General features: G+C 55.9%; 3 protein-coding genes across 3 annotated transcripts; 1 reads left to right on the top strand and 2 right to left on the bottom strand.

Annotated features, from left to right (window-relative positions):
- The first annotated feature begins 154 nt into the window (after nt 1–154).
- Nucleotides 155–2,594, top strand: RNF5 (ring finger protein 5). The gene is made up of 6 exons (XM_035030513.1): nt 155–418; nt 1,362–1,380; nt 1,476–1,588; nt 1,698–1,752; nt 1,830–1,947; nt 2,027–2,594. The coding sequence occupies exons 1-6, from the start codon at nt 279–281 to the stop codon at nt 2,122–2,124; spliced, it is 543 nt and encodes a 180-aa protein (XP_034886404.1). The 5' UTR covers nt 155–278; the 3' UTR covers nt 2,125–2,594.
- A 146-nt stretch (nt 2,595–2,740) lies between these two features.
- AGER (advanced glycosylation end-product specific receptor) lies at nt 2,741–5,675 on the bottom strand. Its single transcript, XM_035030418.1, has 11 exons — nt 5,633–5,675; nt 5,343–5,449; nt 5,021–5,213; nt 4,775–4,839; nt 4,545–4,632; nt 4,267–4,449; nt 4,046–4,173; nt 3,719–3,857; nt 3,408–3,431; nt 3,175–3,301; nt 2,741–3,053 (listed from the first exon to the last, which is right to left on the bottom strand). Exons 1-11 carry the CDS (start codon nt 5,673–5,675, stop codon nt 2,957–2,959), a joined length of 1,194 nt encoding a protein of 397 aa, XP_034886309.1. The 3' UTR covers nt 2,741–2,956.
- Nucleotides 5,676–7,048: 1,373 nt separating this feature from the next.
- PBX2 (PBX homeobox 2) lies at nt 7,049–11,300 on the bottom strand. Its single transcript, XM_035030512.1, has 9 exons — nt 11,065–11,300; nt 10,052–10,125; nt 9,567–9,814; nt 9,278–9,468; nt 8,992–9,127; nt 8,714–8,867; nt 8,238–8,326; nt 8,045–8,131; nt 7,049–7,924 (listed from the first exon to the last, which is right to left on the bottom strand). The coding sequence occupies exons 1-9, from the start codon at nt 11,283–11,285 to the stop codon at nt 7,832–7,834; spliced, it is 1,293 nt and encodes a 430-aa protein (XP_034886403.1). The 5' UTR covers nt 11,286–11,300; the 3' UTR covers nt 7,049–7,831.
- Between the last annotated feature and the right edge of the window lie 74 nt (nt 11,301–11,374).

Below are 11,374 nucleotides of genomic sequence, written 5' to 3'. Positions count from 1 at the left end.
TATCGAATTGTTACCAATCCCATCGCATTGCATACTGACTGAGACTGTATCAGCCAATAATCATTGTGCAAGGGCAGGACTGCGCAAACCTACCCCTACGCTCTGGACCAATCCTTTCTTTTGAACTGTGTGATTGTCAGTTACTCAGGCCAATAGTGCTTAGAAAACCTTGAAGCCCGCCCAACGATCGTGGGCTGGAGGCGGTTTCTCGTTGTTGGGGCGTGTGTGTGTGTGTTTGGGGGGATTGAGGGGTACGTGAAGGCGAAACAGAACCGGCCATGGCAGCGGCAGAGGAGGAGGACGGGGGCCCCGAAGGGCCAAACCGCGAGCGGGGCGGGGCGGGCGCGACCTTCGAATGTAATATTTGTTTGGAGACTGCTCGGGAAGCTGTGGTCAGTGTGTGTGGCCACCTGTACTGGTGAGAATCCGGGAGGGGGAGAAAAGAAGTGGGGCTCACCTCCTTACTGCGGGGGCTGGGGGCGGGGTGGCATACAATCATACAGGTAATCGGAGGGCACATCCCCATCGCTGAGGCCCGAGGAGGGGACTTACGTCTCTTTTGGTATGTGTGGGCGAGAGGGTCATGTCTGTACAGAGGAGACCCGTGGGACGGAGAGTCATAGGAACGAGGAGCTGAGGGATACGGTGTGTTAAGAGGAGGGGGGGGGGGGGGGGGGTGGGGCACAGCACATCTGTACAGATGAGACCCGAGCCACCTTACCCCGGAAAGTGAGGGGTCTTAGCTGTACAGGTGTTAACAGATTAGACCCAAAGGTTAGGGGAGGCACGCCTTATTAGTTGAGTTGGGGAGACCTAGGGAATGTGGGATCACATTCAGATGAGATATGGGTAGGGAGTGGTATAACAAACCTGAGGACAAGGGTACTGAAGGGGCAACCCTGAGAAGTTAAAGGATGGTGGAAATAGGGACTTTATTAAGCGAAGAAGAGAGGAAAAGGAGTAGTGGGGGCAGGTGCTAGTAAAGGGGGTTTGGTTTGGGAATGATAGGGGCAAGGGTGGGGCTGGGGCTGAAAGAGGAGATCTGGAAAGCCCTGGTTGAAGAGACCTGAAAACTTAAGTCGAAAGGCAGAGAAGGGAGGGGATGGGTGTGTGTGTGTGTGTGTGTGTGTGTTGCGGGAGAGAAAAGGGTTGAGCATGTTGGGGATAGATAGTGCTTTACATGTTGTAAGATCAGAGAAGAGGGAAGGCCAAACTGGCTGGCTTGGTAGAGGTTGTCAAAAATATGAAAAGAAACAGTAGGTAATACCTGGGAAGAGGGGGTGAGATCGGACTCTGTGAGGTCCGGTCCGTGTCTGTCTTTTCTGTAGCTAGTTTGACGTTCTTTTTTTCCCCCCATCCAGTTGGCCCTGTCTTCATCAGGTGCGTATTCAGAGGAGATGAAGAGGGAAATGGGGAGGTCTGAGGAGTTGAAAGACCCTGCTGTGAACTGGAAACCACTTCATTTTCTCCCTCAGTGGCTGGAGACGCGACCAGAGCGGCAAGAGTGCCCAGTGTGTAAAGCTGGGATCAGCAGAGAAAAGGTGGTCCCTCTTTATGGGCGAGGGAGCCAGAAGCCCCAGGACCCCAGGTGAAAGAGAGGGGGTGGTGCTGACGGAAGATGGAGGGCTTCTGCCCCGGGAGTGGGGTGTGGAAGGGGAGAGGACGTTCTTGTGCCTAGCCCCTCTTCTATTCTTCAGATTGAAAACTCCACCCCGCCCCCAGGGCCAGCGACCAGCTCCGGAGAGCAGAGGGGTGAGTCTTGTCCGATTGTGTTCCTTCCTTGTCACAGACCCTGCCCAGTTCTCCTCTGACTTTCTCCACCTCCCTAGGGATTCCAGTCATTTGGCGATACTGGGGGCTTTCACTTCTCATTTGGTGTTGGTGCTTTTCCCTTTGGCTTTTTCACGACCGTCTTCAACACCCATGAGCCGTTCCGTCGGGGTACAGGTAAGAGCCTTCCCTCAGCTCAGGCCCCTTCCCAACCCAGGAGTGGATGCTTCTTCCACAGCTTTCCTCTCTCCTACAGGTGTGGATCTGGGACAGGGTCACCCGGCCTCCAGCTGGCAGGACTCCCTCTTCCTGTTTCTCGCCATCTTCTTCTTTTTCTGGCTGCTCAGTATTTGATCTTTGTCTCCCTCCTGCCCACCTCCAGCCAGAGGAGAATCAGTATTGGGGGTCCTTGCTGACCCTTCCTTACTCCTGGCCCCTCCTCCCCAACTCCTCCATTTCTGTTGGCTAAGGCCAACCCTGGCCACTTTCTAGGAGGGTGTGGGGAGGAGTGACATCTGTGCAGAGTATAGGAGAACCTTCTGCTCTGAACTCACTGAGTAGCGTCATAACTCCCAACTCTGGGACAGGAGGACAGACAAAAGAGAGTGTCTGTTTCTTCTCTCTCCTGATCCTTTGCTTTCCCCCACATTTATTGATTTGATGTTGAAAGATGGGCAAGGCTCCCTCTGACTCTCTCCTACTTTCCCCGTGTTGATTTAACTTAATTTCTCTCTCCCCAGTGTCTAATATGGGTTCTGACTCTAAGTGCTTTCTTCCCCTCACTACCTCCTTTATTATAAATTCAATAAACAAGGTGAGATATATTGATGGGAGCTCTGCCCACCTTTGTCCTTACCTCCTTCCTTCCAGGACAGGAGCATCTTCTCCCCAACTTGAGTAAATATCTGTGTGGTGTGGGGAGGTGTGAGGGTGAGCCTCTCTTCTTCAAGGCTCTCAAGAATTCAGGGGGTGAGGGTGTCTCTCTCTCTCACACACACACACACACACACACGTGCACGAGAGCAAATGGGTGAGGTGTTTACTTATCGCTATGGGAGGCTCTGGTTGTGGAAGCAAGTTTGGTGAGGTGGGATACAGGTTATACAGGGGAGAACTGATCTGGGGCCAGAACGGAGCCGGGGGAAGAGAAAAGGGGGCTGATAGATGGGGTCTAGCTGTGCGCCCCTCAAGGCCCTGCTGCATTGCTCTCAGCTGCTTCTGGCTCCTCTGGCTGATTCAGCTCTGCGCGCTCCTCCTCCTCCTCCTGGTTTTCTGAGGCCTTCCTGGGGAGGGGGATTGGGGAGAATTCTGCACATGGTTTCTAGCACTCCATCTTTCCTCCCCCACACCCCTCCTTGCTGCCTGGAGGTCCCAAGCCTGAGGTGTTTGGCTTTCTCCACTCACCTCTTCTCTCTTCGACGTCGCTGTCTTCGCCACATGATGGCCCCAATGAGCAGGACGGCTATCCCCAGGCCTCCCAGGATCCCCAGGACGAGGGCTACAGTTCCCAGTTCCTGCCCTTCCACAGAGCCTGTAGAGAGATGGGGAGAAGCGAGGGCCCCCACCACTCACCATTCCTTTCTTGTTGACCATCCATCCCCCAGTCACGTTGGGGCCATCTGCTTCCAACCCCTCACCTGCGATCGGCCCCTCCTCTGCTTCTGAAAGAAAGAGCAAGTTAGAAGGGAAGGTCTCAGTTTGAGAGAAGTCTATTTAGTGGGAGCCCTGATGGAGTCTTTCCCTTTCTTCAGTTCAGAGGAGAGAGGGGACAGGCTGGGCCGCTCTCTTGGGAGGGTTTGGGTGGGACAGAGGAGGCCTGGATGGGGTGCACTGGGGAGGGGTGTGGTGGTTCTTGGGGACAGGGCCAGGATGGGCTAGCGAACTGAAGTCTACATTGTCCCTTAACCCAGCCCCAGGATCCCTGGGATTTGGAGAGAGGTCTCCTCACCGATGACGACACGGACAGCAGGGCTTTCCTGGGGCCCATGACTGGGATGGGTGGCGACGCAGCTGTAGGTTCCCTGGTCCTCATGCTGCACCTCATGCAGGAGCAGCACAGGGCTGGGGGGAAGGTGCAGGGGCATGCCCTGGGGGGAGCAGGGGGACAGGAGACTAGTACAACATCTCCACACATCCCATACTCCTGTCTTTGTCTTCACATCCTCAGATATTCGGTCGGCTTTCCCAGCTCCTTGCCTGCCTCTCCATGGGCCTCCTGTCCTAGTTGCCAGTGATGTGTCTGTCTACTTCCCAGCCCCCTCTCCAAGTCACTCACATCCTTGATCCAGTGGATTTGAAGGGAGGACTGGGTAGGGGTTTCACAGGTCAGGGTCACGGTACCACCGGGAACTACTTTCCCACCTTCTGGCTGTACCATCACTTGGACCTCCGGAGGCACAGGCTCTGGGGCAGAGGGCATGAAGTTGAGAGTTATACCTGTGTGTGGTCTCAGTGGCCATGGGCTTAACTCTTCCCTCTCTGAGGGCCTCCACTCACCCCAGACTCTGAGCTGGATGGGGGCCGTGTGTAGGGCTCGACGCCGGGGAAGTCCAGGGCTGAAGCTACAGGAGAAGGTGGGATGGAGAGCTCCTCCCCAGGCTGGGGTCACCATCAACTCCGACTGGAGTGTGAAAAGCCCTGTCTCAGGGTGTCTCCTGGTCTCTTCCTGCACAGACACTCCTATGGTGGCGGGGAGGACAAGGCAAGATATCCCGGGGTGGGTGTGGGAAAGGGATCAGAAAGAAAGCAGCTGGGAGGGGGGACTTTGGACTTACCTTTGCCATCAGGTATGAGGGGTTTCCCATCTGAGTGCCAATTAAGAGTCCCTGCAGGATAGCCTCCCTCGGACACACATGTCCCCACCTGGGGAAAGAGTGACCTTCATCATCTTTGAAAGTAAGAGACCACACACACACACACACACACACACACACACACACACCTCCCTTACACCCCCTTCCTCTTCTCAGGACTGCTTTCTACTACCCCCCTTTTCTTCCACTACCTTATTGGGGACACCAGCCATGAGTTCAGAGGCAGGATCGACAATTTCTGGCTTCCCCGGAATCTCTGAAGGAGGGAAAATTTCAGTCAGAGGCTGCGGCTTTGAAGACTCTCACGCATGGGTGTGGGATCTGGGGCAGCTGAAGTCACAGGTTCTCACACACCAGGGCCAAGGAGTCAAGGGCTGGGGTTGAAGGCTTTTCCTTAGATGAGAGGTGGGCCATGGAGAAGGCCCTGGAACTCTTACGGTAGACTCGGACTTGGTAGGCAGACCTCGTCTCCTTTCCATTCCTGCTTGTTGCCCGGCACCGGAAAGTCCCCTCATCCTGGATCCCTACTGCCGGCAGGAGGAGGGAGCCATTGGGGAGCACTCGAGCTACGCTATCCCAGGAGCCTCCCTGGGGAGACAGGACCTTCCAAGCTTCTGTCCGACCTGTGTTCTGGGGACAGAGGAGAGGGGCCTGAACAGTGCAAGTCCTTTGGGAAAGGACTCATGAGACGGGGAGATGGGGAAGCGAATCATCCCTGGTCTCTGGGAGTGGGGAGGCTGTGGCAGGAGCCCTGCTTACCAGTTTCCATTCCAGCTGTTGGGGTGGTTTCTTGGGGGCCCCCCTACAGTTCAGCACCAGTGGCTTCCCAATCCGGGCTGTGATGTTTCGGTTGCCTACTGCTGCTCCTGGGAGACAGTACAATGGTGGAGGGGTAGGAGGGAAAGGGGGGCTAAGATAACTAGGACAAGATGGGGGAGGGAGCTTGAAAAGCAGTGCCTGGGTTCCAGGAAAGTTCTGGGCAGGTTTGGGGAGGGGGATGAATTGCTTTCTGTGGGGAGGATTGGCGTGTTGGAGGGGGAGTGGCTCACCCCACAGACTGAGGACCAGCACCCAGGCTCCCGCCGCTGCCATCCTGCTTCCTTCCCAGGCTCCTGGCTCTGTCTGCCCGTCACTGCTGTGGCCACCACCCTAGCCCTAGGTGGGGCTTGCACCCTCTCCCCTACCCCCATCTTCCCATCCTGTCCCGCCACAGGGAATGCTAGGAATTCATGCTTCTTGGACAAGAGTCCTTCAGGTACGAGGAGAAACAATTATCACCCCACCCTTAGGCACTGCCAGTCTCTGGGCACAGCCACATCCATGGGGGCGGGGAGTGGACCTCCTAGGATCTGTCATTACTCAGGACCCCCAACTCATTCCGTCAGTCCACTGAGGGCTTGCCTGGTGGACGACTGGAGCCCCATATTACTTAGGTCAGGTTGGGCAACAGGGTTCAGGCCTGGCTGGTGTCCTTGGGGAGGGTTTTGGATGAACCCTGGGGCCTGGGTGGTGAGGGCAAGGCTGGGAGGAGTTGGGGGAAACACCTGTTTGGGGCTTTATGAGAGAAAGATTTTATTCTGGGGTTTCTCATGTTTTTGAAAATAATGCTCCACTAAACCCAGGGAAAAAAGAAATTTCTTTATTTAAAACTGATTTTTTTTTTTTTTTCCTTTTCTGTGAAACTACCAAGTTTACAAGTGAGGAGAGAACTGCCCCCGGCCCGTGCCTCCCACCCACCACCCATCACACATCTAATCTGCTCCCAATCTGCTCCCCTCCAGTCCTGTCTGGACCTTTGACAGGAGAGGTTACCCACTATGACAGTCTTATAAAATCCTGAGGATGTTTGAGGGGCTCAGATGGTGGGGTTCTGGCCAAGGATGGGACATTGGTGATTTTACTTTCCCCCATACCTGGCTTTTTGCAACCTCCCTCCTCTGTCTCCCCACCCTCTTGATTTTGGACCGAGAAAAAAAAAATGCCTCATTTTTGGGGAAATTGAGGGAGATACATATACAAGCAACCCAACCCATATTTAACATATTTGGCAATAACCCCTTTCCCATTCTTCCCCCTCCAATCTGCAAATAGTAGTTTAAAAAGGTTTAAAGACGTGTCACTCACAGGAAGGTGGCACTTCCTCAAAATAACTGAGTCCAGCCCTGCCCAAGGGTTGTGTGTGTTTGTGTGTGTGTAGGGTGAGGGGGATAGGTCAGCAGAGCAAGCCCCTGACTACCTCCACACCAAACGCAGCAGAGAGCTGCCTGCATAAGCAAAGAACACTTAAGTGATCTTACAAGCAAAGAACACGTAAGTGATTTCGGGGGGAGGGGGGCAGGCTTGGTGCCCTGCTAAACACACTTTCTGATGGACAGGACTGGAGCCAGGTGGGCCTCTTTACAAGTTTGTTCCCCTTTCTCTTATGACCCCTTTGGCTATCACCCCTAACATGAGAAAGCAAGAAATTAAAAAAAACCACAATATATTTATAAAAACATCTACTTTCCCAAACTAAAAATTAAGAACTGATAATAGCAACAAAAAATTTATAAAGTACAAATGGATCCCAGGGTTTCGTTTCTTTCCTTAAAAAAAAAAAAAAACCAAAAAACAATCAACCCCAAAGCCCAGTCAACAATTCCCTAAAGTAGCAGAAACTCCCTCCGAGGTAGATATCTGAGTCAGACACTCTCGTCCACCGAGCGATTCTATTGGTTTAAGATGAGCTGCGTATGAGGTAATAAAGCCATCTGGAGGGGCAGGGGGTGGGGAGGCACAGGGTTCATGGCCCATGTCCTCTGTCCAGAAGCTGTGTCCCCAGTTTTGGCATCTCTGGTCAGGCAGGGCTGGCTTCTCCACAGATTCCAGAGTAGATAAGTGGGGTGGGGAGGGGCAGTGGGGGAGCCCAGAGAAAGAGACAGAAACGGAATACAGTATGGCAGGTAGAACAAAGGGAAAGCGATCTGAACAACAGGGTTCTCGGTGTGTGGTTTGTGTGTGAGAGGGAGAGGAAAAAAAGACTGAAAAAAGGAAAAGGGGAGATCCCACTCTCCCCTCAGGGGCCCCCATTCTCCCTGCCACGTAGTCAGCACCCCCAGCACTGGAGAGTCTGGTTGGGGAAGGGATGACCCCATTGGCCCTTCTCTGTCTTGTGCTTCTCCTGTGTCTGGGGTTTGTCCTCTGGATGCCTGCGTCCTCTTCAAAAGTTGCCTTGTGGGCCCCCACCCCTGTGGCCCTGAGGGGCAAGATCAGTTGGAAGTGTCAGAGTGAACGCTCCCTGGTCCCTCTGTGGGAGAGGTCACTGAGGATGGGGTGACGGCCTCCTGCCAGCCACCATTTGCCTGGAAAAAGAGAGAGTCGGTTGGGGCAGGGCAGTCCGGTGTGGGAGAGAGCGCTGCCAGGGGAAAGGCCATCCTGTCCAGGTGAGAGGTGGACAAAGGGAGTGTCGGGTGTCCACTCACCCTCATTTCCCGAGGGCTGTACATCTGGCCTCCTCCAAGGTTATCCCCGTAGCCCCCTGGCCCCATTGAGTGTCGGAGTGATTCCACCTGCAGGCAGCAAAGAAGGGCATGGCACAGTGAGGAGTCTAGTACTCTGAAGAGAGGGAAACCAAGTTTGGGAAAGCCCTGCTTGAGGGGAGGTGGGCCACCTGACCTGGGAAGCAGAGTAGGAATCTCCGTTGAGCCCGGGCATCCCCAGAAACATGTCTCCGGATCCTGAGAGATTGAAAGAGCCGCCAGAGCCTTGGGGGAGCAGAGAGGGGAATTAGGGAAGAGTCTAACAGAGCCTGTGATGGCAAACAGGAAACTCACCACAGTTCTGTTTCCAAAAAGCCCTCTGAACTAGTTCGGGGATATGCCACTGTAAGCAACTTATCCCTAAGACATTGCAACACTCAGAGGAGCAGGCCGTGTCTGGGCCTCCCCCTCCCTTCCTGGCCACTTGCTGGAAGACAGGCAGAAGTAACTTCGCTGGGGTGCCCTTTGTCCCCTGACATCTCCACCCCATCTCAGCTAGGTCCCTCTCACCCCAAAAGGCCCACTCTCTGCTGTGATCCTGCCTAGATAGGAAGTGCGGACAAAGGCAGGAAGTGTGCAAGATAGCCAGCCAGGACGGCAGCGGGGGTCCACCTGCAGAGGAAGGGGGTGTCGGGGAGCTGGTGCGGCTGTGGCCCCCCTGGGTGACTGACACGGCGGTCTTGACGGCATAGATGTTTGCCTCCTCTTGGAACTTTCCAATATTTTTCTTATAGCGAATCCGCTTGTTGCCAAACCAGTTGGAGACCTGTGGGGTGTGGAGCAGAAAGGAGGGTCGGGTGCAGACCTTTCTCCCTGTAAGCCCCTTGGTCAGTAGAATCAGAGAGCTTTTAACCTGAAAACTGCTCCCCCACCCCAAGCCTCCCCAATACCTGAGAGACCGTGATTCCACACTTCTTGGCAAGCTCCTCCTTAGCCTCCTCGCTAGGATATGGATTACTCAGGTGGGAGTAGAAATACTCGTTGAGGACCTCAGTAGCCTGTTTGCTGAAGTTGCGGCGTTTTCGTCTGCAGAGGAGGGAGATTGGTGGTGAGGAGGCCGGCTACCCTGGCAGGGCCTCCATCTTGCACCACTCTAGAGGGTGCCCCTGCCACGGAGTACCATATTGAGTAACGTGGTGGCCCAGAGGCTTGGAGAAGAGCGGGAAGGAGCCCCACCTCGCATCCAAGAAACGGGAACGCAGGATCATGACAGCCTCACAGGTGCTCTGCTTGAGCTGCATCTGGATGGCGCTGAACTTTCGATGGATGATGCTCACCATGCGCTCCATCTCCTTGGGTGCCACAGGCCGAGTGCGGCTCTGCTCCCTCAGCAGGTTCATGACGTGGGTCGTGAACTCGTTACATGCCTGCAGCGGGGGCCGGTGGGCTGTGAGGGGGGGCCCTCTGGCCTGGGGATGCCCCACAAGAGCCTCTCCTCTCACCCACTCCAGCCTGGTCTCCTCACCTGCTCATACTTCTCCAGCTCCGAGTGGTAGATGTGGCGGATCTGGGCAAGTTTGCTGCGATAGTCGGAGTGTTCGATGGAGTTGTCAGGGGACACGCCGCCCCCGGAGGCTGCCGCGGCTGCAGCTGCTGCCGCTGAGCCCCCCCCCTTCTCAGGCCCAGCCACACCCTCCGCCAGAAGCATGTTGTCCAGGCGCATCAGCTGTGGGTCCACCGGCTCCTCCTCTTGGGAGCTTCGAATGCTGAGGCCTAGCGTGCAGGCAAGTGAACTTAGGGACTCAGGGAACCCACAGCCAGCGCTCAGCCCTCCTGCTGTCTCCTGGAGACCCAAGTTTCCAGGCTTCGGTTCCCTCCCCAATTCCCCTTAGCAACTTCCCTAACCCCTAATGTCCTCAGGGCCCCAAGATGTCAAACTCTTGGCCTGAGTCCTAGAAAGAACAGGGTTCAGTCCCCAGAGGTGAGGAATCAGGGGGGGGACTCACATACCGGTTTTCTCCTTGATTTCACACAGGACACTAAAGAGAGCAGGCTTCATGCGGTGGCAGTTGAGGGCGTGTTTCCTAGGGAGGAAGGGGAAAGAACAGTTGAGCTACAGGAACAGAGGCAGGGCAGGGTGGGGGGGGACCATGAGGGTGAGGGGAAGCCTGGGAACAAGAAGGGAGGTAGAAAGTGGGGGTGGGGACAGGACAGAGTGGGGGGGGTTCTTGGGGAGAGATCAGCTCCTGGGATGTGGAGATGTGGGGAAGCTGCTTGGCTTTAGGAAGATGGAGGGAAGGCGCAGGCAGCAAGATAAAGGCACCGGGGGCACGCACGGGGCTGTGGGAACTGGGCCTAGAGGGGGATAGAAGGGGAATTTGGGGGTGACTGCCGACACGAGGGTGACTAGGTAGATTTCAGAGGAAAAGAGATGGAGATTGTGAGAAGGGTCAGAGTTTGAGGTGCCAGAGAGGGGGCGGGGGAGTTCAGTACAGAGGTGTATGGAGGGTCCTGGGACTGAGCAAGGCAGGAGGCTCTGATACTCCTAGTTTCTGGCTGAGCAGGGGCCAAGGGCTGGGTGAGGACCCTTGGAGGCTGGGCCATGGTGGAGAGGAGTGGTAGGAGCTTTGGGGAGGGCTGAGGGCTGGAAAGGATGAGGGTGGGCTGGGTGGAGAGTTAAGAAGACAGCATAACAGTTTCTTAGTCTGAGAGCCAGAACCTGGCTCTGGAGGTGGAAGGATGTTCCAGGGGAGTATGTGGGGGGGTGTGTCAGTGAAAGGTGGGGGGGGGCAGTGAGACCACCCTGGGCTCCCCTCTTTGAAGGTTTCAGGGTCTGGTGGTGAAGGGAGGTTTGAGAGGGATGGCTTATCTTGAGGCTCCCAGGAGTAAGGAGAGAAGAGAGCTGTAGGATCCTGGAGAGGGTCCTGGAGTGGGGGGTGGGGGTGGGGACTCCCAGAAGATTCAGAGCTTGTGAATGGGGCTTCAGCTGGGTCTGTGTAGGGTCCCGGGGTGGGGGCACTCACTTGGCCTGGGCCTCGTCCAGGCTCTGGTCGGTGATGGTCATTATCTGCTGCAGAATGTCCCCGATGTCTTGCTTCCCTCGGCCTCCCGGGACCCCCCCGCTACCCCCACCGGGGTCTCCGCCGCCGGGAGGCTCGCCAGGGCCCCCAGGCTCCCCACCCACCAATCCCAGGCCCCCCCGGCCCCCGCCTGGAGGGGGCGGCCCCAGCAGCCGCTCGTCCATAGTTTGGGGGGGGGCCCTGAGGCCCCCTCCCTGCTCCGCCCCTCCCCCCGCCTGGTTACTTCCCCCCCCCCCAAACTCGGTGGGGCCCG

The sequence above is a fragment of the Mirounga leonina genome, unplaced genomic scaffold (assembly GCF_011800145.1).
Source record: "Mirounga leonina isolate KUSES-001 unplaced genomic scaffold, KU_Mleo_1.0 Mir_366, whole genome shotgun sequence".
Classification (NCBI taxonomy): domain Eukaryota; kingdom Metazoa; phylum Chordata; class Mammalia; order Carnivora; family Phocidae; genus Mirounga; species Mirounga leonina.
Note: the sequence above shows the minus strand (reverse complement) of the source record. Positions and strands in the feature narration are given on the sequence as shown.